General features: G+C 59.5%; 2 protein-coding genes across 7 annotated transcripts in view; one reads left to right on the top strand and one right to left on the bottom strand.

Annotated features, from left to right (window-relative positions):
• Positions 1-3,922, top strand: part of KCNG2 (potassium voltage-gated channel modifier subfamily G member 2) — a 42,273-nt gene extending 38,351 nt beyond the window's left edge. For both annotated transcript variants that reach the window (XM_059138617.1, XM_059138616.1), the window contains exon 4: positions 1,447-3,922. In XM_059138617.1, coding sequence (XP_058994600.1) covers positions 1,447-2,256 — 810 coding nt within the window. In that variant the 3' untranslated portion in view covers positions 2,257-3,922. The remainder of the gene's footprint in view (positions 1-1,446) is intronic.
• Positions 3,923-4,214: 292 nt separating this feature from the next.
• The window catches only part of SLC66A2 (solute carrier family 66 member 2), a 46,881-nt gene continuing 26,416 nt past the window's right edge, over positions 4,215-24,679 (bottom strand). For 2 of the 5 annotated variants that reach the window (XM_059138619.1, XM_059138620.1), the window contains 2 exons: positions 14,497-14,713; positions 4,215-6,007 (listed from right to left, as the gene is read on the bottom strand). In XM_059138619.1, the coding sequence (XP_058994602.1) occupies positions 5,800-6,007; positions 14,497-14,713 (425 nt within the window). In that variant the 3' untranslated portion in view covers positions 4,215-5,799. Of the gene's footprint in view, positions 6,008-14,496; positions 14,714-17,677; positions 18,537-19,204; positions 19,310-24,679 lie in introns of those variants that run through there. The other 3 variants (XM_059138618.1, XM_059138621.1, XM_059138622.1) reach the window with 3 other exon arrangements.

Below are 24,679 nucleotides of genomic sequence, written 5' to 3'. Positions count from 1 at the left end.
CCTCTGGTCTGTGAGCACATTTCCACAACGGTGCTTCTCCAAACTCCGGCATCTGGTCCTCCCAAATGTCGCTTCTGTTTCCTGATTCTTTTCTGAGGCAGGGATCATGATTTACGGTTTCCACACCCGCTCCAGGGTTTCTTACTGGAAAGACGCAGGGCAGCAACGCTGGGTCACATGGACCTTTCCTCCGGGCTTCGCTCCTGTTACCTGTTCTAGCGCAGGTGTCCTTGTCCTCCGTGTGCGCGCACACACGTACAGACACATACATGCGCACACACGTACAGACACATACATGTGCACACACGTAGACACATGCATGCGCACACACGCACACAGACACATGCATGTGCACACATGTACACAGACACACGCATACGCATACATGCACACACGTACACAGACACATCCATGTGCACACACATGTGCACGTGGATGCACACAGATACATGTGTGTGCACATGCACATGCGGATACATACATGCACACGTGCACATACTAAGTACTCGCACACGCACAAACGCAGACACATGCACACGGATATGCGCGTGCACACACGTATGTGGCTACACATGTGCACATATACACATGTGCACACACGTGCAGATACACACATGCACGCGTACACACGTGCACACACACGTCCGCACACTGGGATTACCAATGCTGCCCCTCAGGGACCCACAGCTTGGGGACACCCACGGTCACCCTGGGACGAACCCCATGACTCTCTGCCCAGTTTCCTTCACGACAGTGTCCAATGATGAGAACACCCTGGGGTCGAACGACTCCGTACTTAGTTACAAATGAACTCAGTTTCTTTGGCAAGAAATGAGCTGTTCTAGGAGCCTGCTTCCCCCTCCCCCGGGGGAAACCTCTGCCCCAGGAGTTGTGGAACTGGGGGTGGGGACAGTGCCTGGCTTCTCTGGTGACCCCCATTCACTGAGCTGACTGGGGGGAGGGGGTCAGAGCAGCTCAGGTCCTCTGGGTTGCCTCTCCTGGCGTAACACCACCAGCACAAGCCAGGACCCCAGGCAAGGCGGGGACCCCAGTGTTCTCAGAGCAGGGTAGGGCAGAAGTGGGGACTGGGAGGGAGAAGGCGCCCCCTTTGAAGCTGCACTGCCCTGGGGAGCTAGGGGACGTGGCCTGTGTTCTGGAGCAGGTCTCCTCGCTGAGCTGGGGCGGTGGTATTTCTCTCGCCTTTCTAAATGAATTTCTTTAGCTTTGCTGGAATAGATGTTCCGTTTGCCGTTTCCAGAGGCTTTAATGGCTGTTTTTAATGACTTTCACCAGTAGTGCTGGGGAGGCGGGGAGCGGGTCGGCTGAGCTCCAGGCCAGGTGACAGCCTCGGAGGGAAACCGGCCCCCGCGCATGGGGAAGGAGGGTCCGGGCGCGTGGGGGAAGGGCAGCGCGGGTGTGACCGCACCCCGCCCCTCTCCTCTGCAGGGCGAGTGCTCCCCCAAGTGCCGCAGCCTCTTCGTGCTGGAGACGGTGTGCGTGGCCTGGTTCTCCTTCGAGTTCCTGCTGCGCTCGCTGCGCGCCGAGAGCAAGTGCGCCTTCCTGCGGATGCCGCTCAACGTCATCGACCTCCTGGCCATCCTGCCCTTCTACGTGTCGCTGCTCGCGGGGCTGGCGGCGGGGGGCGCGGGCGCGGGCGCGGGCGCGGCGCTGCTGGAGCGCGCGGGGCTGGCGCTGCGGCTGCTGCGGGCGCTGCGCGTCCTCTACGTGATGCGCCTGGCGCGCCACTCGCTGGGGCTGCGCTCGCTCGGCCTGACCGTGCGCCGCTGCGCGCGCGAGTTCGGGCTCCTGCTGCTCTTCCTCTGCGTGGCCACCGCGCTCTTCGCCCCGCTGGTGCACCTGGCCGAGCGCGAGCTGGGCGCGCGCCGCGACTTCTCCAGCGTGCCCGCCTGCTACTGGTGGGCCGTCATCTCCATGACCACCGTGGGCTACGGCGACATGGTGCCGCGCAGCCTGCCCGGGCAGGTGGTGGCGCTCGGCAGCATCCTCAGCGGCATCCTGCTCCTGGCCTTCCCGGTCACGTCCATCTTCCACACCTTCTCGCGCTCCTACTCCGAGCTCAAGGAGCAGCAGCGGCGGCGCGCCGCCAGCCCCGAGCCGGCCCTGCGCGAGGACAGCGCGCGCTCGGCCCCGGCCACCGAGGACGGCCTGCAGGGGCCCGCCACAGCCGCCCACGCCGGGGTCCCCGCACCTGGGGGGTGGCCGCGACTGTGGCCCCCAAGAGGCCGCTCCTCCTGAGCTTCCTCAGGAATAGAAGTGCGTCACCTCCCAACCCCATCCCATGGGCGACCTCGGGGTGGGGGTCCTGGATCCTTCCAGGTACCCACTGCATGTCCCTCTGGCCAGCGCAGCCCTAACTCGGAGGGAGGGGGGGACTGATCCTCCTCTTCTGGTCATTGCTTCCCTCTTTCCTCCTCCTTCCCTCCGGAGTTCGGATTCCCTGGCCCAGAAATTCCCAGACCATAGCGAATGCCAGGCGGCCACCCGTGTCCGCAGGCCGCACCCTCTGCTTCCCTGCCCCTTGGCTGGCAGCTCCTGGAGGAGCTATCTGTGGTGGGCAGTTGGGGGGGGCTCCTGCTTCTGCAGTGTCATCCACTGTGGGCGTCCCACTGCGACACACGCACGCACACGCACGCATACATGCACACATGCACACACGGCTTCTTCTTGCCCAGATGGAGACGGGCCGGCTTCACTGACAGCCTTCCGTCAGCTCCAAGTTCTCGGAGGGTCAGCGCAGGGAGCCGCACCGTGTCACACCAGCAGCCAGGGCAGTCGCGCCACTATCCAGCTGAGGGGAAAAGCCATACAGCTTTATCGGAGGTCTAAGCCTGCGGAAAGGGACCTTCATCTACTCTGATTAGAGCCCCACTTCTCGTGGGGCTCGGGAGCCTGTGCCCCGCCGGCCGATGTGATGATGGGGCCCCAGCTCCTTCCCACACACCCGGCGGCTGTGAGTGGAACCAAAGAAAGAGGCCACAGGTGACTTTTCAAGAACGGAGATGGGCTCATGGCGAAAGACGCCTCTGCGTGCTTGACTGCTCTTCATTTCGCCGTCGGGATTTTTACTGCATGCAGAATTAGCAGTTAATTTTAACGAACTGATTATCAAAAAGAAAGTAAAAATCTACCCTCAGAGCAAGACAAGGGTCCAGGCTGGGGATGCCGGATGCCGGAGAGAGACCACGTGGGTGTCACCCACACGGAGGAGCTCCAGGCCAGACTCACTCTTGGACCCTGGGGCCAGTGCGGGAGGGGTTGGGGGGGGGTCATCCAAAAATTTAGAATATCATTTTCATCGTATCTCTGATATTTCTGAGACCTTGCCCCGAGATGTAAATTGTCTCCGTGAAAAAAAAAGAAGCACTCAGTACACACAGCTCCATTCCTACAGGCTTGACAAAACTGTCCACTTTTCTTCAAACACTTCCCTTGGCCTTTCTTTAAACAAAAGACTTCTCACCCTTTCAAGGCATTCGGTGGTCAGGGCCTCCCCTGGCCTGGTCCTGCTGCTTTGTCGGGGGAGCTGGTCTGCGTCGGGGGGCCAGTCTGTCCTGGGGCACTGGTCTGTGCTGAGGGGCTGGTCTGGTCTGTCCCAGGACACTGGTATGTCTAGGGAGCTGGTCTTTCCTGGGGGAGGGGTTGGTCTGGTCTGTCCCGGGAGCTGGTCTGCCCTGGGGGCTAGTCTGAGGGGGTGGGGTCGCTGGTCTGTCCTGGGGGACTGGTCTGTGGCTGAGGGGCTGATCTGGCCCAGGAGACTGGTCTGTTTGGGGAGCTGGTCTGGCCCTGGGGGCCAGTATGTCCTGGGGCACTGGTCTGTGCTGAGGGGCTAGCCTGGTCTGTCTGGGGGGACTGGTCTGTCCACGGGGCTGGTCTTTCCTAGCGAACTGATCTGTCTGGGGGGAAGGGGTGGTCTGGTCTGTCCGGGGAGCTAGTCTGCCCTGGGGACTGATCTGTCTGGGGGGTGAAGGGGGGCTGCTGGTCTGTCCAGAGGGTGGGGGCTGGTCTGTCTGGGGGGCTGGTATGTCCGTGTGGGGGGACCAAGACAGCAGTCTGGTCCCTGCCCCTCACAGAGGCAGAGCTGGACCCCAAGAAGAGGGCACCCCCCCTTCTCTGAAGACCCGTGTGGACCCATGGGGACCCAAGATTCACTGTGTCCTGGGCGCCCGCTTGGACTCCATTCACGAGGCCACACGGATCCGCAAGCGGTTTATTGGGTTAAAGTCAGAGCGCAGAGACCCCGAGTGCTCCCCTTGCTGGGCACATGCCGCACGGCCGCAGTCAGAGGGAGACACTTCAATCTGGAGGCAATTACGGCTACTGACACCCCCTGTGTTTAAAAATAAACATTTTCAAAGCATCTTACAGCCCAAGTGACTAAGCAGGACCCTCACTCAAACAGTCAGGGGTTTGTGAGCAAAGCTCAGGAGGAGGCAGCAGCTGGAACAGCAGGACAGCAGCGCTGCCCCCGCACACCCGCCCTAGGGCCGCCCTCCGCCCTGCAGAGGGGAAGCCTCACGGCTGCTGGGACACTCAGGCGCCGGGACCTGGGAGCTCGCCCAGGGCTGCTGGGCACAGCAGAGATGCTCCTGTACAACTGAGGGGGGAAGAGCATGTGGCCAGGGACGCCCCGCCCTGGCACGTCACCCCACGCCCGAGGAGCGTGGGGACACCTGCATCACACGTGCCCTCGCCTGACTCGCAGGCCACCCCCGTCCTGGAACATGGACGTCCAGGGTGGCAGGCTGCAGGCACGTGCGATTCCCAGAACCCAGAGGGAACACCAGTAAGTACACCTGTCCTCGGCGGAGGGTGTGTCCCTACAGACCTGGTCCTGGGCCCCCAGCTTTCCTGGGGGCACACACGGGCCACTTGTGCCCCCCACATACCCCCAGGACTCATGGGGAACTCTAGGCTCTGGTGCCAACACCCCTGAGCTCACTCTGGCAGCATGCAGCCGGCACGGACACAGGCTTGCCTCCTCGCTGCCAGCGGCGTCCACACAGGCATCTCCCAGGAGGCGGCCAATGCAGAAATGAGGTGTGTGGCACACGGAATACTCTGGGCCCCACTGCCAAGCTGAGGGCCAAGTCCTGAGTCCCGTGATGTGGCTGCACTGAAGATGACCCTCACAGGGCAGACTCTGGCAGGTCACCAGAAGCACTTGTAAAGTGCATCCTCACGGCTTCCTTCCCACAAGCACTAGCTGTGTACAAACCCCAGGCCCACTCTCTGTGCCCGGGCCCTGCTCTGAGTCTCCCTCGCGCGCGTGCTGTCTCCAGGATGTCCACGTTTGGGCCATTCTGAGACCAGGCTCTGTGCGCCGGGTGCGTGGGCTCTCCTGGTGCCCCTGCTCCCCCACCCGCTCAGGCCGAGGGTTGCCAACAGCCCGGCTACAGGCCCCGGGGACTCCCGGCAGGCCTGAGACCCAGAGGGGCTTCCTGGAGCCCTGTCCCGCAGCAGCCCAAAGTCTGCCATTTCCTGGGTCTGTGAGCACATTCCAAGTCCCAGACAGGTATTTTCTGAGAGGAAGGAAGAGAACACTTGCTTCTCCATCACCTGGAAAACAGCCTCAGTCCAGCCCTGGGGTCTCGTGCCCACTCACACTCGTCCTCGGGGTGGAGCACGAATGTTGGCCCCCAGGCCCCTGGCACCCCACCCGAGACCCACAGAGCTGATCGAGATCCCGATGGCCCGGACATCCCCTTGGCCACGCAGGGACGACAGGCGCCTGGGCCAGGGCCCACGGCGGAGGCCACGCGTCCGTGTCCCACCGCCACCTCAGAGGGCCTTGGCGCTGGCGGGGTGTGCCACGTGGGGGGCTGGCTTCTGGGGGTGGCGGGCGAAGGCGTAGGCCTGTCCCAGGATGGCCAGGTCCACCAGCACCTGCAGCAGGCCGCACACGGAGAACTGCAGGGGGGCGCCGTTGAGCAGGAAGTAGGCCGTCTTGAAGGTGTCGCCACTGGCCCACATGAGCACCATCTTGATGCTGCAGAGACACAAGCCGGCGGTCAGCAGCCATCCAGGCCCCCACCTGTCCCCCCCGCTCCTCCTGTCCTCACCGTGAGGCCACGGCATGCACAGCCGTAGGGACAGGCAGGCCCTGCGGCTGCCAGGCAGGGAAGCAGACACCTTGGACACCGTGGCACGGCTCACATGGCCTCCTGAGCGTTCCGTCCCTCCTGACAGCCGGCGTGCATGCTATGACCCTCAGGAGGCATGCTGTGGCCTCAGAAGGGAGGGGGGAGACCACCCCTTCCCACACGGCATCCCAAGGACCACCAGGCAGGTGGGGACGGCAGGAGAACAGCACTTGGCCACGGGGACGGGCGGGCTGAGCCGGGCTGGCCTCGGGAGACTTGCCTGGGGGGGGCCCTGTAGCCAGGAGCTTCCTTTCCTGGCCGGGCAGCCCCATCTGCACCCAGGCGTGCTGAGGACGAAACTGGAGGCCACAAGCAGCAGCAGAGCGAACCCCTGGTCACGGGAACCCCTGCCTGGCCAGACCCCCGCCCTCAAACGGTAACTGGAGGGAGATGCCGTCTCTGGTCGCTGACGCCAACCTCCCTTCCAGCGCTTCAGATCAGTCCACAGGCAGGCAGGGACTCTCAGCCCTCAGTGGGTGGCAAGGGAGCACCTGTCCCTGCGACGTCCCCCAGCCACGTCCCCCAGCCACGTCTCCCCTGACAGCTTCGAGCACCCAGGCTTCCCAAGGCACCGGCACAAGCACTATTGTGTTTTCCGGTAACTTACCAGTAAATTTAAATCAGACCCGTTTCCACCCGTGGCCCGAACCCTCCCAGCTAAGTGAGCCAGACCAGAGTCCGAGAGGAGCTGCTGCCAGGAAGGGGGTTGAAGATGAAGGAGAAGCGTGGGGATCCCCACGCAGACGGGGCGCCGTCTGCTGCCAGAGCCGCCAGCACCAGACCAAGGGCCACGCATCCAGGCACTGAGCTTGCAGACGGACACAGTCCTCTGAGCCCCAGGCTCGTTCTCACTCCGAAAATCAGGGTGAGGACCCCCGTGTCTGGAACTCCCCGCCTGAGGACGTAGCCCTGCGTCCCCCACTCTGCCACGGCCGTACAGAGCACAGACGGGGACGGGGAGGCCTCCCGACCTGCTGCACACAGGCTGCCTGAGGCTTCGCGGGATGGTCACGGGGAAGACGGCCCGCAGCCTGGCGGGCCCCGTGCAGCCTCTCCGTGGACGGGCGCTCCACGACCGGAAAGGCCCCTAGATGTGTCCCCTTTGGCCTGTGATTCTGGCTCACACGGCATTCTAAGACTCTGTTGTGAGGGAGCTGGTAACTCTGCGTTTTAAAAATCCACACCGTGTACGACAGACCCTCTTTTCCTAGTTGCTTTCAACATCCGACTTCGGCTTTTAGCAGACCGTGACAGGGTCCGTGTTTGGGAACTGAGGAACTTCTCGAATCAGTAAGTTTATCTGACATCAAAGCTGGGAAGTTTTCAGACATTCTGTCAGTGTTTCGTCTGCTCCACACCCCTGCTCTCCTCCAGACTCCGACGACATCAATGTTAGATTTTCTCGTACTTTCCCTGAAGCTATTCTGGTTTTCCTCTGCTGTTGAGAACGTATTTTTATTGATCCGTCTTCAAGTTCACGGGCTCATTCCCCGGCCATCTGCTTTCCACTATTGAACTCACGAAGTATATTTTTATCTGGCTTACTGTGTTTTTTAATTTAAAATGTTCTGTTTGGTTCTTTTAATTTTATAGCTTCCACGTCTTCGCTGAGTTGTCCTGATTTCCGTTCACTTTGAGCGTGTTTCCTTTCCTCCCTGGACCAGTTTCCAGGGACCGTTCCCAGGCCCGGGTGCCCTCGCTGGTGGTGCGTCGTCAGCTGGCCGGCTCCTCCTCTGAGCTGCGGAGCCGGTGCTGATGTCTCTCCGCTGTGTGTCCTGGGCACGGTCAGTGCACATGACGAGACTCCGTGTCCCGTCAAACCCCGTGGGAACGTCGGGTTCTGCTGCAACAGGCACGGTCACCGTCCAGCGGCATGTGGGCTGCCATGCGTTCAGCTCCTGTGGCTGTCACCAGCTCTGAAGGCGGCGACTCCGGGCCTGGGGCCTGCCTAGGGTCTGCGGAGGAAGGGCAAGGCCAGAACACTGACAGCCGCGGCCGGAGCTCACGCGTCCGCACACACGGAGCGGCGGGGGCTGCACTGGGAGCCCGTCCTGCTTGACCCCGGGCACGGTGCTGAGCTCCAGGCTGGCGGGTCCAAAGGGAGACCAGCAGCGCCCATGTCTGTCGTTCCCAGGGTTTCCTCCTGCTGCCCGGCCGAGTCCCCCCAGCTGCTGGGCACCTCCTGTCCAGGCTCTCTGCGCCCCTCAAGGGGAGAGTTGGGCTTGCCCCCTGCGGCCCTGAACAACATATGCGTTCCACCACTGGCCATCCCAGACTGGCCCCTGGGGATAGCTGGCCTGGTCTGCCCCGGACGGGGCAGAGGGACAGCGATTGTTGCTGTGATGTCCCCCCCAGGATCCGCTGCCTGCGGTGACCAAAAACCCTGCACTTGCCAAGGCTGTGCCTCCAGCTCGGCCCGGACCGCCTGGTCTGGGGCAGCAGCGGGGGAACTCGGCGTGAGGCAAAGGGCCCCCCGGGGGCTGGACAGCGGGGAGCACGGGCAGGAACGGGGCTACCGACACACTCGGCGCTGGTGGGGGCCGCAGAGAACACAGCAGAGCGACCAGCCGAGGAGGGAAGCAGCTCAACCAGGGCCCCTGGCCGGGGCCCCCTACGGGCTGCAGGCACCTGGCCCGCTGGGCTGAGATGGCCCGCCTGAATGCCCTGCGGAGGGGCCTGCCTGCCCGGGAGGGGCTGCTCGCAGCTCCCACACTCACCCCTGTGCTCTTCCAAGGAAAGTCCACACCCACAGAGCAAGCATTTCAAGAAGCTCCGAGAGCAGCCAAGGTTTCTGCAAAAGGCCGTGAGGACAAGGAGAGAAGCAACAGGGCCCAGCAGAGGAGTCTAGTTCCGTCTTACAGAGTTAACAGTGCAAGACTCGGTCTGCCGGAGGCACCCACATTTTATCAGGAGATGGAGGCACCTCCCTCAAAACACAAATAAAATCTAACAAGCCCCAGCGCTGGTTCTAGGCCTGGCAGCGGGGTCCATCAGGGGGCCGGGCTGGAGCCTTCGCAGCGGACCTGGGCGGGAGCAGCCAGGCCTGGAGTGAGCCAGCCTGGAAAGGTCCTGCCTGTGTCTCCAGCTCCTCGGGGCCAGGCCACTCCTGGGGTTAGGGTGCTCCCGGCCGCCCTGGAATGGCCGCCTCGCAGGAAGCTGGCCCCTCCAGGCAAGGCGGCACTCCACATGAAGGCCTGGAGACAGTCCCAGGACCTCCACCCAGTGCCCGGTCACAGCCCCTCCCCCAGGCCCTGAATGCACAGGTGGCCTCTGCTCAGGGTCACAAATGTGACAGCCCCGTGGGCGGCCCCACACCAGCCACCTCGGTGGGGGGCTCAGGGTTGGGGGCATGGCCCCCAGATCAAATACTAGCCAAGCACAGGAAGCGATCAGCACCCTGGGTGGTCAGCTGTCAGGAAGGAGCGTTCCTGTGCAGGGCTCGGGATGTACGAGCTCATGCTGTTACCCCAAGACCCTGAGGCGCCCTGCCCCCACGAGCTGTGAATTCCCATCACCCACAACAACTATGGGAGGGAGGAACGAGCCCCAGAAGCTGGGCTATCAGTCCACAACATGCCAGGGATGTCCTGGAGTCCCCACCCCAAGGGGGACCAGGATGGAGAAATCTTTTTTTTTTTTTTTTAAGATTTTTTAATTTATTTGACAGAGAGAGATCACAAGTAGGCAGAGAAGCAGGCAGAGAGAGAGGGGGAAGCAGGTTCCTCGCTGAGCAGAGAGCCCGATGCGGGGCTCGATCCCAGGACCCTGAGATCATGACCTGAGCCGAAGGCAGAGGCTTTAGCCCACTGAGCCACCCAGGCGCCCCTGGGATGGAGGAACCTTAACCAGTCCAGAGCTCCAACACCACAGGAAGCCCCGACCGCCCCTCCCAGGCCCCAGCTGTGGCCTTCCTGCTCGGGCTGGAGATGGGGCTGTACCCCCCGCCTGACCCTCTTCCACCATTTTAATCCAGGCTCCTATTACCTTATTCCTGACGTCTGCATTTTTCCTCCCAAACTCTCCTAAGATTCCTCTCCCCACCTCCTTGCTCTGTCCTGCAGTCCAGAACGCGTCTTCCCAGCTGGTGCCCAAGAAGCGATGGCCCCACTCCTGTGCCCGCCCAGCCTCCTCCAGAGCCCAACCAGGCATGCCGACTCCTGCGGCCACCCCTCTCTGCACCCTCAGCCTAGACCTAGACCTTCTCCCTTCCACGAATCAAAGGCTCTCCTGTAATTCAAAATCCACCCAAAACACGTCCCAGAGGAACAGGCTTTTGAGACCTTGGGTCAGACGGGGGTTTCTTGGGTCTGATGACGAAGGCAGGAGCAACAACCCCCACCCCCACCCCACACACAAATTCATTAACTTCAGCAAATTTAAAGTCTTTTGTACTGAAAAGGAAAATATCAGGAAAGTGAAAAGACAACCCACCGGATGGGAGAAAAAAATCACGGATCATACGCCTGACAAGGCTGTAGTGCCCAGTGCAATACGGAACCCTGCAACTCAGTAATGAAGACGGACCACCGAGTTTAAAGCGGGCAGAGGACTGGAACAGAAGTTTCCCCAAAGACACACAGATGGCCAAAAAGCACGTGAAAAGATGTTCAACCTCATTATCATAGGGAAATGCAAACCGAAACCACACGGAGACCGGAGGGCCCACGTGACACCCACGAGGACGGCTAGAATCGACAGGCCACACAGTAACAGGCGTCGGTGAGATGCTGGGTCGGAACCCTCAGGCGCCACTGTGGACCCAGCATGGCCGCACCTCAAACCGTTCAACCCAGAGCCGCGGTCCGACCCAACAGTGCCACCTGGTCTGCTCCCAGAGAAAGGAAAGCAAGTGTGCAGCGGAAACTTGTACGTGACCTTCACGGCAGCATTACCTGTAACAGCCAGAAGATGCCGGACACCCAGATGTCCGCCAGCGGAAGAACAGGCGCAGGTACGTCCACACAACCAGACTGTGGTCCGGCCTCCGGAGCCGAGCGCGGATACGTCGTGCACGGCGGAGCCTGGGAGCACGGTCCGCTTCCCCACGGCTCTGTTTGCGTCCAGCATCCTAGAGACAGCCGGTCCGGGGCCGCCGAGGGCCAGGGGTGGGGCAGGTTGGGAGCATATGGAGGGTGACGGCCAGCAGGCAGGAAGTTTCTCCGTGGGGGGAGGAAAGTGCTCTACCGCGACACGGAGGCGGCGGCCGCACAGTTCCGTGGGCCAGACTCCTCCCACCTGCGCCCCCGAAACGGGTGATGGGGTCGCGACAAAGCTGGGCAAGGGCCCGGAGGTCCCGTGCCCTCTCCAGGCACACCGCTCTCCCCAAATCTGCGCGTCTCCACCGGCCTGAAGCTCTCTGAAGAGCTCGTCTGAATGACCAAACAGACGTTTCTTATAGATCATCATATTGCGATTTATTTATCCACTTTTGCTGATCCTTTCGTCCACCCGTGGACACCGGGGCTGCTTCTGCGTTACAGCTGCCGTGAACGGTGCGGCTGTGAATGAGTCTGCAAGTAGCGCAGGACCCTGCTGTCCGCTCTCCTGGGTCGATTCCCAGAAGCAGAACTACCGGATCATCTGGTGATTTTCTTTTTATTTCTTAAGGACCCCATACTGCTCTGCACAGTGGCGGCACCAGGGCGCCTGCCCGGCACCAGGGCACAAGGGCTCCTGTCCCCCTTGCCACCACCGCCTGCTGTTTTTCTTCTTCTGGGAGCAGCCACGCTCCTGGTGTGAGGGGGCCTCAGTGTGGTTTGATCTGCAGGTCCCTGAGGGTCAGCGACGCTGAGCACCTTTTCTCGCGCTTCTTGCCCACTTGTATATCGGCCTTGGAAACATTTTTCCGGTCTTTGTTTGTTTCTTAATTGGGTTGTTTGGATTTTTTGTCATTGAGTTTTAGAAGCTCTTTCTGTAGACTTAATGTCACCCCTCACTGGACAGAGGCCCTGCGCATATTTCGTCCCATTCTGCCGGTCGCGATTTTGTTCCTGGACAACCTCCTGACGCATGAGACTCGTGGTTTATAAGTCCAATTTGCCTTTTTGGTTCTTCCTGTGCCTTTGGTGTCACATCCAAGAAATCACTACCAAATCCAACGAAAGCATCCGATGATGCTTTTCTCCCGTGTTTTCTTCTAAGAATGTTGCTGTTTCAGGTGTTGATTTAGGTCTCTGTTCCCTTTTGAGTATTTCTATGCACGGTGGCAGGTAAGGGTCTAACCTCGTTCTCTTGCACGTGGACGTCCCGTTTCCGCAGCACCACGGGCCGGGAACAATGCTCCTTCTCCACTGAACCGTCTTGGCACCCCTGCTGCAAGCCACTGAACACACAGGGAGGGGTCGTTTCTGGGCTCCAGCTCTATCCCACGGGTCTGTCTATACGCCGGCAGGGCAGCCTCGATGGCACCTGCACAGTCATTTTTGAAATCTGAAGGTATGTCCTCTAGTTTTGTTCTTTTTGAGACTGTTTTGACAATTTCAGGTCCCTCAATATTCCATGTGAATTTCAGGACAGGTTTTTCTATTTCTGGAAAAAAAAAAAAAATCACTGGGATTTTGAAAGGGTTCCACTAAACCTGCGGCTGCCTTGGGTCGTGTTGATATTTTAACAATCCTGAAACTTCCAGGCGTGGATGCAGAATGTCTTCCCTTCTACTCATGTCTTCAAGTTCCTTCAACAGTGCTCTAGTTTCCACTGCACGAGTCTGCTACCTCCTCGGTTAGTCTCCATAGTACCACGAACGGGATCGTTTTTGTCATTTCCTGACTGCCCTGCAGTCTGCTCGGTCTCAGGGGACTGAGCTGTTGCGTCATTTCCTACATTACGAGGCTTGAATCCTGGGGCACCCGGGTGGCTCGGTCCGTTGAGGTCCAACTGTTGATTTTGGTTCAGGTCACGCTCAAAGGGTTGGGGATGGAGCCCCACGCCGGGCTCTGTGCTCAGTGGGGGTCTGCTTGGGATTCTCCTGTCCCTCTGCACCCCCACTCTCTAAAATCTTAAAAGAAAAGCCTTGAATCTCTGCCTTCCAGAGATGTCTGTGAACTCAGCTTCCCATCCATGGGCCATCGTCTCTAGCCAGAGGCATCAGCAGCCTCTACTCCGACCCACCTCTGACCCACGGACAGTCCTTCCCCATCACAGCAGCTCGGACTTGGAAAATTGAGACAATGTCAGATTCAACTGCCAGGGTGTCCCGTGTGTGCTGGGCATACGAAGAGTGGCCACAGGACCTAGCCAGTGAGCGGTGGCAGCCCGGGAGCTGCCGCACACACAGGCGGGCTACGGAGCGGCAGGTACGGGAACAGTGTGACCTCACTGTGAGCATGTGCCGTGGCCACAAACCAGGTGGTTGGCCTCAGTGAGTCTGCAGGTAGCAAGGCTCCCCAGGGAGGGGATACCCTGCCCCAGTCCCGGCACAGGCCTCCCACTGCACATTCTGACTTGAAGCTGCTCTCTAGACTTCTGTCATGCGTCGCACGAACAGACCCACCAGGGAGAACTGGGTAAGGAAGGGGCTGTAAGCCATCACGGGACGGACGGCCGGCAGACCGAGGGAGAGCAGCACAGACAGGAGGCCCCAGGGGAGTGGGGTCGTGGATGCTGCCTTCACACACACAGGACCACCCTGGGAGGGGCTGGGCTGCATGGACCTCAGGGAAAAAGCATGGGAACTTCAGGTGCTACTACGGGGCCTCGAACAGAGCCTTGGGCAGGGGTCCTCACGCCTGGGGAGGAGGCTCCCCATCACAGGAAGCAAGTAAGTACGAGAAAAGCACCGGCAGGAATGACGAAGCTTCAGAGCAAGCCCATCCACGGGGGCCCCGGGAAGTCCCGTCGACATCTGGTTCCAGCGCCACAGGCGACTTCCACAGGCTGGGGGAGGGCTCCACCCAGTGCCTTCGAGACCCGTTCCACACGGGCCTCCCGTGACCGGGAGGGCATCTAAACACACGGAGGGCCCTGCGGAGACACACGGCTGCCACCGAAAGTGTATCTCGGGACACAGCCCCCACCGCCGGGCACCAGAGCCACCTCCGCTCACCTGTGCTCCACGGGCAGAGCTTCCTCCCTTCTCAGCCCTCCCACAACAAGGCTCCAGCTTCAACCCGGGAGACCCCGTACCACGCATCTGTTTCACAAGGGGGTCGCGGCGTCCCCTTGCGTGTTCCGCACAAACACATCTGCTCACGCGTCCAGATGTCTGCTCTCTACCTGGCGTCTCACAGATACAACTTAAAACACAGCAGCCAAGTCTGTACACATTTGGTTTTTACCAAACATGCGGGCACACTGGTACCAACAGATGCGGTGAGAGCGACTCCGGTCCACCTACCTCATTCCCTCGGTGGACTGGTGGCGGTAGTTGCGGTAGAGCTGTGGGACCCCCAGCATGGCCTCAGTCAGCACAGCCAGGAAGCCCAGGGTCTCCACAAACAGGGCCGAGTCCATGGACAGGTATGTGACGTAGCCCGCCACTCCCGTGAAGGCCAGGACACACTGCACGTAGTCCCCAAAGCTGCTCCAGTGCCAGAAGTGGTGAGGGTCAAAGTCTAGGGCAAGAGGGAGAAAGAAATGTCAACCAGGCATACGGGTCATGGTCAGCATGAGGACAGGATGCGGACTGAGTGAGGTCGAGGTCCGTGTACAGAAGACAGATACGGGCTGTGGGGCTCCATAAGCTCTCGACCCAGGCCGTGGTGAGGGAGCACTGGTGAGGGAGCCGTGATACAGATACGAATTCAACGTAAAGACGCTAGAATCCTTCAATCCGCTGATGGCATGGGCAGGGACCCCACTGGAGCCTCCGAACACTCGTCCTGGGTGAAATGCTTGCCCCTTCCCTCCACGACTGCACTGCTACCCACGCGTCTCAGTTCTTCAGATGTAAAAGAGGAATAACTTAATCTCCCTCCTAGGGCTGTTTCAGCGGTTAATCTTCTGAACCCTACAGAGTGCCCTGGGGACAGAGGTGGCTTCAGGGAAGGTCAGGAAAATGGAGACACATACAGAGAGAACATGGGGGGGCACGATGCGCCCCAGGACTGGCCTGGCCCTCACTGGCAGGGTCTGGGCGTGGGCAAGGGTGCGGGCTAGGGGGCTGGCCACCCAGGGGCCGGGAAGTACCCTGAAGGGAATGTCCAGCCCGCGTACAGGAGCCTGTCCTCCCCACCCCGGGCCCTCCCTCCCAGCTCCACCCCCTCACTCTGTACGAGAACACCACCCCAGGTCTGAGCTAGAAAGCAGGTGGTGTGTGGGCAGGAGGCCAGAGGAGGGGGACACAGTGTGCAGGTGTGACGACACGTCCCAGAGCAGGGCGCAGTGGGAGCGGCTCTACCTCCTGAGCAAAGCCTGGCTGCCCGGTAGGGGTGGCCTGGGACCCGGGGCTGGGAGCTGACACTGAGGCATCCCCTACAGAAAACACGGAATCCCAAGACGGTGCAGCAAGGACACCTCAGACCTGGGGGGCTCCTGCCCTTGTGCCGGGGAGTGCAGGGAGCACGTTCAGAGCCGAGGACGGGGGCCAGGACCGGGATGAGCTAAGGCCGGCGGGAGACGGTTCGGGGCCGGAGCAGAGCCAACAAGGCCTGCGCTCAGTCTGTCCGGAGCCTCCTCTGTCGGGTTCCCCAGGAGCACGTCAGTTAACAAAGAACTAACAGTAAATCCTACCAAAAGCTTCTGGGAAAAGACTGAAACTAGACCCTTACCTTCGCATATACAAAAATTAACTCCAAATGGATCAAAGCCCTAAACATGAGAAACCAAACTCTGAGAAGAAAATACAGAAAGCTTCAGGGTGTTGGGTCTTCAATGGTCTCTCCGATGTGACAGCAAAAGCCAAAATAAATAGGGTGATATCAAAATTTGAGACTTCGGTGTTTCTAAGAAAAAAGCTCTTTGACATTATTGGTCTTGGCAACAATTTTTTGGATATGACATCAAAAGTGCAAGGAATGGGGCGCCTGGGGGGCTCCGTCGTTAAGCCTCTGCCTTTGGCTCAGGTCATGATCCCAGGGTTCTGGGATCGAGCCCCGCATTGGGCTCCCTGCTCAGCAAGGAGCCTGCTTCCTCCTCTCTCTGCTTGTGATCCCTCTCTTACTGCGTCTCTATCAAATGAATAAATAAAATCTTAAAAAAAAAAGTGCAAGGAATAAAAGCAAGAATGAGTGGAACCACATCAAAACAGACAACCAACGAACCAACCAGCAAAACGAAAAGGAGACCTACTGAGTGGGAGAAAATATGTGCAAACTGTCAGTCTTACTGGGGTTATACCAGATCATATATGAAACCCATTCAGCACAAAGGGGAGAAAGTTTAAAAAGCCAATCCAGTTAAAAAACGGTCACGGGACTGACTAGATTAGCAGACTAGGTCTTTTCCCAAGTAGACACTCCGACGGCCGATGGACGCTCGGACAGATGCTCAAGTCCCTCGGCGCCAGGGAAGTGCCCATCGGAACCCCGACGAGACCGCGCCGCAGCTGCCGGAAGGCGAGACGCGGAAGACGAGGGACAGCAGGTGCGGGCGAGCAGGCGGAGAAGGGGCTGCGCGCCGCTGGTGGGAAGGCGGGCTGGTGTGGCCGCCGCGGGGACGGTACAGAGGCTCCTCAGAAAGTCAAAAGCGGGGCTACCCCGTGCTCTGGCAGCCCCCCGGCGGTCCCCTCTGGAACAGAGCCTGAGGGGAGGCAGGCAGCATCCGGAAGAGGTATCGGGGCCCCACGCCCACTGCGGCTTCACGCACAACAGCCAACAACCCGAGTGACCGTCGAGAGAGGACGAGATAACGGTTCAGCCATTAAAAAGGCGGGCGGGGGGGGTCTTGCCTCTAGTGACAACACAGACAGAAACTGAGGACGTCATGTGAGTAAAACCCATCAGAGAAGGACACGCCCTGTATGTTCTCCCTCAGACGCGGAATCCAAAATGCCCAACTCAGAGAAACGGAGAGCAGAACGGTGGCTGCCAGGACTGGGCTGGGGAGAGGTCAGTCCCAGGGTACACACCTCCAGTTTGGGGCCTGATGTACAGAACGTAACTGTAAGTAACGCCCGAGCACGGCTGGCTCGGCTCGTGGAGCGCGCGACTCCTGATCTTGGGGTCACGTGTTCAAGCCCCGCGCTGGGTACAGAGTTTTTAAAAAAACTTTTAAAAAAAAAAGGTGCCTGGGGAGGCTCAGTAGGTTAAGCAACTAACTGCCTTCAGCTCAGGTCGTGACCCCGGGTCCTGGGATCGAGCCCCACGTCGGGCTCCCTGCTCAGCACGGGGCCTGCTTCTCCCTCTCCCTCTGCCTCCGTCTGCTTGTACGCTCTCGGCGTCAAATAAATACACAATATTTTTTAAAAATTAAAATTAAAATTAAAAAAATTTTCAAATGTGTTGAGAGAATACATCTTAAAAATAATATAATAAAAATAAAGTAATTGTGTGAAGGTGTGGAAGTATTACTTAATCTTACCATGCACTTAGTTCACAACATCTGTGTATTAAAACATCACACTGCAGGTCTTAAATTTAAAGGGTTATATGTCAATAATATCTCAATAGAGCTGAGAAAATTGATCTTTTTAAAAAATCTGTGTTTCAAAAGACATAATCAACAGTGAAATGCAACCCAGGGAACAGGAGGAGGTCGTTGCGGATCCCAGGTCCAGGGAGGAACTCGTGGGTGTGGAATATACAGAAGGCGCACAGCTCGGGAACCAGCCAGCTCATTTTCAAAGAGGGCAGAGGGCGTGTCTCCGCGAGGGCCTGCGGCGACGCATGAAGAGGTCCCCAGGGCCGCTCATCGTTGGAGAAGCGCAAGTCAAAACCAAGTGCGCCGCCGCTTCACAGCCCTTCCAGCAACAGAAGTCGGCGGGGGTGAGGACGCGGCGACACGGGGCCCTTGCGGGCTGCTGGTGGGGTGCGGAGGCCCTCCCGGAAAGCGCAGAGGGCGTCCTGGCAACGGCGAACAAGGCATCACCGCAGGAGCCGCGACTCTCCTTCCGGGTGTGCACCCGGAGAGCGGGGCCAGGGGCTCGGGGACAGCTGCGCCCGGGGTCCCAGCGGCGGGGCTCCCGGGAGCGGGACCCAGAAGCCACTTGCTGTCTGTCAGCAGGTGGACGGAGACGCAAACCGTGGCCCACACGTCAACGGAGCATTAATCCGCCGTGAAACGGAAGATTCTGCACCGTGCGAAAACACGGATGGACCTGGCGGGCGTTATGTGCAGGGCAACAAGCCCAGGACAGAAAGGAAGGGGACGCGGAGTCCCCGTGCCTCCAGGCGCAGCGATTCAAATCCAGAGCGAAGGAAGCAGAAGGCGCGGTCCGTCGCCATCGCTGCTGCGGCCGGGAGAGGGCTGAGGCGTCCGTCCAGGCTGGTGAGGTCTGGGCTGTGGGGGAGGAAGACCCGGGGGGAGGCGCCTTCACACGCAGCAGCCACGGGAGGTGAGGGGCGTACGGAGGCCCCGAACGGGAAAACTGAGCTTCCACCCCCCTTCCCGCCACCGCAGAGACCAGCCTTCCTCCCCCACACGACTGAGCAATGGGCAGCATGTACGTCTGCAGGTCACGAGGCAGGAAAGGACCGTGACCTCTGGCAGATGGGAAACAGGCAAAGGGAACCCAGAACTGACTGCCGCAGGTAGGGCTAGAGCGAGTTTCCGGGGACCCAGGCTGGGCCCACAGAAACCCGGAGCTGCGTCCAGGAAGCGAGGCAGCTGGAGTCGGCAGGACAAAACTCCAGGATGCAGGACAGCACGGAGAACGCGGGAGGTCTGCAGAGCGTCCTGCCCAGGCCCTTGGCGGAGCACCGACCGCAAGCCCAGGGAAAGAACCACCGGGCGGGTAAGCGCTCACCGTGCCCAGCGTCCATCCACAAAGGGCCAGGAGTGCCCCTGCCCGCCAGAAGGGGAGCCTCCCGATTCTCTGGGCTTTGGGAGTCACCAGTCCAGACTGGGCAACGCTCTGGTCCCAGCCGACTCATCAGAAAAGCAAGACCTAAAAAGATCAAACTGTTTCCAAGCTCCTTCAGTGCACCCCCAGAACAAAGCTCACGCACCTGTGGAAACTGAAGACGCCCCAGCGACAGGGGCGGTCGGACAGCCACAGCGGAGCAGCCAGCGGAAAGGAAACGTGACCCACGATGCAGCAACAGATCGGCCGACTGCAAAGACACGCACAGCCGAAGTGCACGTTGGCATTTAGCTGACAAAGCGATCAAAACCGCCGTTATAACTCTGTTCCGCATGCTCACAAGGTCAGAGACAGAAAATTCTGTATTTATAGGACACTGTGAGTCATAAACCGAAGCAGCACAAGAAACCTGAGGAAAACCGTGTCATCGTAACGACATCTCAACACGAGTAGTAACACGGGAACCATGGCGGCAGCCAGGACCGCGCACACGCGGAGGAACGGGGAACGCGCCCTCGGGTCGCTCGTCCGGCGCAGCCCAGGCGGCGAGAGCTCACGGGCGCCGACAGAGAAAAACGCATCCGCTTAGACTGCCAGACCTCACGGAAATGTCTTCCAACATGAAGGTGGGCGATAAAGACTTTTTTACATTTAAAAGCTTAAAAACTCCATCACCAGAGAGCCGTGGCGCCAGAAACCTTACGGAGAAGGGCAGCGGCACCGGATGGAAATCCGGATCTGACATCTCCGGCAAGGACGTGGCAACTAAGTGGGGAGATGTATACGATACTTTTCTCATAATCTCATTCTCTTTAGTAAGTGACTCGAACAAAAATAAGAACAAAAGAGCAGGGGTTCAGCACACGCAAAGGACAGTCGCCCAGGGACCGACGGCAGAGACGGGGCAAGCGGACCCCGCCGCGGGCCGGGCTCTCGGCAGCACGCGCAGCGCCCGGGCGTCCCCCCAGGGCAGACAGAGGGAAAGATGACCACGGTAAGCCTCAAGCCACTGCCCATGCATGGATACGGCAAAAGAGAATCTAAAGTCAGCAAAGAAAATTAGAAAGTATTTTGCCTTGAGTGTGGCGAACACGAGGCAACAAGTCCACTGGCCGCTGCTAGAGCCCCTGGCCGCCCGCTTGGCCGCGGTGCCTGTGCCAGAGCCAGGGTGCAGGAGGGCAGGCGAGGAACAGGTCACAGCCACCGGCAATGGGCGCCGGGCGGCTCCACCGGCGGGGCGTCCAGCTCTTGGTTTCTGCTCAGGCTGTGAGCTTGGGGTCGTGGGATCGAGCCCCACGTCGGGCTCTGTGCTCGGCGGGGAGCCTGCTTGGAAGTCTCTCCCTCTCCACTGCCCCTGCCGCTCACGCTCCCTCGAGAAACAAGTCAATCGATCTTTAAACCCAAAGTGAACAGATAAAAGGAAGTAAGAATAACAGAAACCAATACCCAGAAAACGGGAAAAAAGAGAAAACCAGTGAAACCAAAATGAGACCCACCATCTCTAGGCAGGATAAACGTGAAGCTGTAAAGGAGTCAAGAGGAAATGAATAAAACAAGTACCCAATCCCCATCAGGAAGCTGAATGTGAATTAAAAACTTCCCACAAATGGGGCGCCTGGGTGGCTCAGTGGGTTAAGCTGCTGCCTTCAGCTCAGGTCATGATCTCAGGGTCCCGGGATCAAGTCCCACATCGGGCTCTCTGCTCAGCGGGGAGCCTGCTTCCCCTTCTCTCTCTGCCTCTCTGCCTACTTGTGATCTTTGTCAAATAAATAAAATCTTAAAAAAAAACCAAAAACTTCCCACAAAGATAACTCCGGGCACAGACGGCTTCCCCGAGGGACCTCACAAGCTCGAGTAAACCGAGAAGTACGGAGCAACTCCCAGCTCACTCCACGGCGCCGGCATCGCTCCGACACCAACCCCGGATTAAGGCATCGTAAGCGAACCACAGACCAACAGCTTTCGTGAACGCAGACGTAAGAACTCGGAATAGGCTGCGGCAAAAAAACCCGCACACAGAAGGGTTAGCCCCTCGCGACAGAGCAGGTTCATCCCGGAGCACAGGGCTGCTGGACTGCCCAGGAACCAATCACACGATGCACTACGTCTTATTAAACTAAAACAGGAAAACATACGCTCATCTCAACAGGTGAACGAAAAGCATCTGACCGACTCCACACACAGTCCTGATGAACAATGGAGGAATAAAGGGAACTTCCGTGACCTGAGGACAAAACACAGAAAAACCCTGCGGCTAACCCCACGCTCGTGCGGACACCCTGAGACGGGGAAGCCTGAGACCAGGAACGGGACAGGAGGGCTCCCCAGCGCTGCTCGACACACCCCAGAGTTCATCATGGCGATGAAGCAGGAGACATGAGACACGTCTGCCCGGGAAGGAAGAGGGAGCCTCACCTCTCCTCGCTGGGGATGTGATCATGACTGCACTTCACAGACACGGAAGGAACCCACTAGAACCCTTGAGCTCAGCAAGGTCTCAGACGGTGCTCTGTGCGGGTTCCCAGACCAGCCCCGGGTCCTGTGATCTTTCTAGAAGGACTGACACAGGAGGAGGGTAACTCCTCCAGCAACAAACTACTGACAACGGGAGTCAGGCTCCACCGAGGAAGCTCCTGGAGACTCAAGGCCCAGAGTTTTTACTGCAGACACCCTGCCTGGCACGTCTCACAATCCCACTTCCAGAAAGAAAGCAAGTGTCCAGCACATCCCCCGTCATACCCAAGTCCAGGCACAAAGAGCCCCTCCCCCAGGGCTGGGACGGAGGCAAAGTCTCCTGGAAATCCGGACGCCAGCCCCGGGCCAGCTGCGCACACGGGCCCTTCTAAGGCTGCTGTGTGAACACCTTCTGCATTACTGCCAGATGTCAGTTTCCCCCAGATTAATCTGAGATTCAAAATAATCCCCAAATCCTAGCATGTTTTTTGTAGAAATTGACAGACTGATTCTAAAATTCTACCGAAACGCACAGAATCCAGAACAAAGTTGGAAGGCTAACAACACCTGATTGCAAGACTTCTCACCAAGACAGTGTGGTCCTGACCAGGGATGCAGGAATCAGACGCTGATCTTCGATAAACACACGAAGGCAACCGAGCAGACAGAAGACAGTGTCTGGACAACCACATGCGGATACGGGCTGTAGCGAACCCTCACACCAACAAACACGAACTCAGAGCGGGTCACGGACCGGAACACAGAACCCAGGGGCGCCTGGGGGGCTCCGTGCATGAGGCCTCTGCCTTCGGCTCCGGTATGATCCCGGGGTCCTGGGATCGAGTCCCGCGTCCGGCTCCCTGCTCGGTGGGGGGTCTGTGTCGCCCCCGGCCCCTCCCCCCACGCTTGGGTGCGCTCTCTCTCACGCTCAGATAAATAAATAAAATCTTTAGCATAAATAAGTAAGTGTAAAAGACAGAAAAACAGTTATGCAAAGGTTTCTGATCCATCAAAAGCATCACCCATAAAGGAACAAACTGGTAAAGTGGATTTCATAAAATTAAAAATGTTAAAGAAAAAAATACCCTCAGAGCTCAGTGAGAACAGCGTCCCGGCCGGCCGATCGGGCACCTCACCAGCGAGGACGCAGAGACAACAGCTGGCCCAGCCAAGGTGCCCAGCGTCACCCGTGAGAGGAGAACCACACCGAGATGCCCACGTGTCCTTCCAAGGCCTGCAAACGAAAGGAGGCGCAGACTCGGTGTGGACGAGGTGCCAGCCAGGAGCCCACTCGCCGCGGGGGGCGCTGGGCAGCCGAACCCACTCACTGTCGGGTCCGGCCAGTGCACGCCCATTGGTACCCCGGGGAGAGAAGGCACACGGTCGCACAAGGACCCGTCCATGGACATTCTGAGCAGCCTTATTTGGACCAGCCCCACGGCACAGCTACAAGGCCCGGTACCACCGACACCAGCACGGGCGGACCGCTCTCGCCGTAGCTCGGACACACTGCAGGCAGCCCTGCTGTGTGGACGGAGCCAGCGGAACAGGAGACAAGCAGAACGACCCCGTCTGTGCTGAAGTCCAGTCCGTGCAAGCGGACGTGCAGGGGAAGCGGTCAGTGGTGCCTGCTGGCGCGGAGGCAGCTGGGGTGACCGAGGGAACTCGGGGGGCAGCACGCTTGGGCTCTCAGACCGCACTGGGGAGGGGGTCACAGACACGCATCCACACTCACCCAAACCGCACACCTTAATACAGGCTCGCTGTGTGCTGACTGTGTCTCAGCAACATGGGGTGGCCCACAGGGACTGGGGAGCCACGGAGCCACATGATGGGAAGAAGGACCCCCAGTGCTCAGGAGCCACCCTGGGCTCCATCCACACCGCCAGACCACAGGCTCCTGAGCTACATCCAGGGGTGACAACACAGGACGGCAGCTGTACTAGGGATTTCCACAAAAGCGGAAAAGAGCCCATTCCCGGCTGAGACCCCTGCTGCTGCCCAGGGTCCCAGGCCTGATCCCCACCCCGGGCGGCTGGAGGGGCGGGCCTCCCCCCGCAGCACAGCCCGCGGACACTCTGTCTGGGCGGGCCGTCACCCCTCACATACCCTGTCACCCCTCACATACCCCGCGCGTCCCGCGAGCTTCCCCGCCCTCCCAGCCCCGCCTCGATGCTCACCCCAGGCCACACGGCCACCCACTGGGGGAGCCCAGCAGCCCCCGCTTCTGTGATCCAGGCTTTCCCGTTTGCTGCTCTCTGGCCACACCTGGCTCTCAGGAGCACACACTCCCCAGACCACAGGACAGACGTCCATTCCTGTGGGACACAGCCCTCGGTTCACACGTTCCTTTTCTTCCCTCATACTGCAGACCCCACCTTTTCTGGGGGGAGATGTTCCTGAGTTTCTGGGGTTCCGGGGTGGGGAGGGTAGCCCCGTGGCCAAGCGCAAGAGGTACCCTAAGCGACACGGGCCTCGGCCAGCAAAGCTGGGGACGCAGCAAGCTGCCCGGTTTCCCAGCTCTGTGCTCATGGGCATGTCACTGTGGAAAGTGTGTCCACAGAGCAGAAGCCAGGTCTGGCCCCTGACCCCGAGAACACCACACCGGTCACCAAGCTCTCTGTGCCCACCTGGCACCCTTCTTCCCAATTCCTACCCAACCAGAAATTCGGGGGGGGGGGGGATGCGGTACCACTCATGACTGCCAGTGTCCTTTGCTGGGGTAGGAAGTGACGGTCCCACACGCACAAGTCCCAAGAGCCGCAGGGGCCCATGGCCCAGGGACCCCATAGGACAGTCCTGACCAGTGACACGTCTCTGCCAATGGCGCCTCGGCTGTGCCTCAGCACAGACACCAAATACCGCGGATTCATCCCGGATTCTCCCATTTTAACGAGGAAACACCAACATATGCGTGACCCAGCCGTCCCCCATCAGTGACGTAAGGCTGGATCTCCACAAAGTCCCAATCTGGAGCAGAACTGCAGCTCGGAAGGTCGCCACAGACCTCAGCCCACCCTCCGCCCCTGAGTGCAGCCTTCCCAGACCTGCAGCCCCCCCAGCCCCCAACTCACTCAGCTGGAGCCCTTCACGTCTCTGAGTCCAGGAGGCACAGCCGCAGGTGCCGGCCCCTCTCCAGAGGGCTCTTCGTGTCGGCTCCCAACGC

Source organism: Mustela lutreola, chromosome 11 (genome assembly GCF_030435805.1).
Source record: "Mustela lutreola isolate mMusLut2 chromosome 11, mMusLut2.pri, whole genome shotgun sequence".
NCBI classification, from domain to species: domain Eukaryota; kingdom Metazoa; phylum Chordata; class Mammalia; order Carnivora; family Mustelidae; genus Mustela; species Mustela lutreola.
Note: the sequence above shows the minus strand (reverse complement) of the source record. Positions and strands in the feature narration are given on the sequence as shown.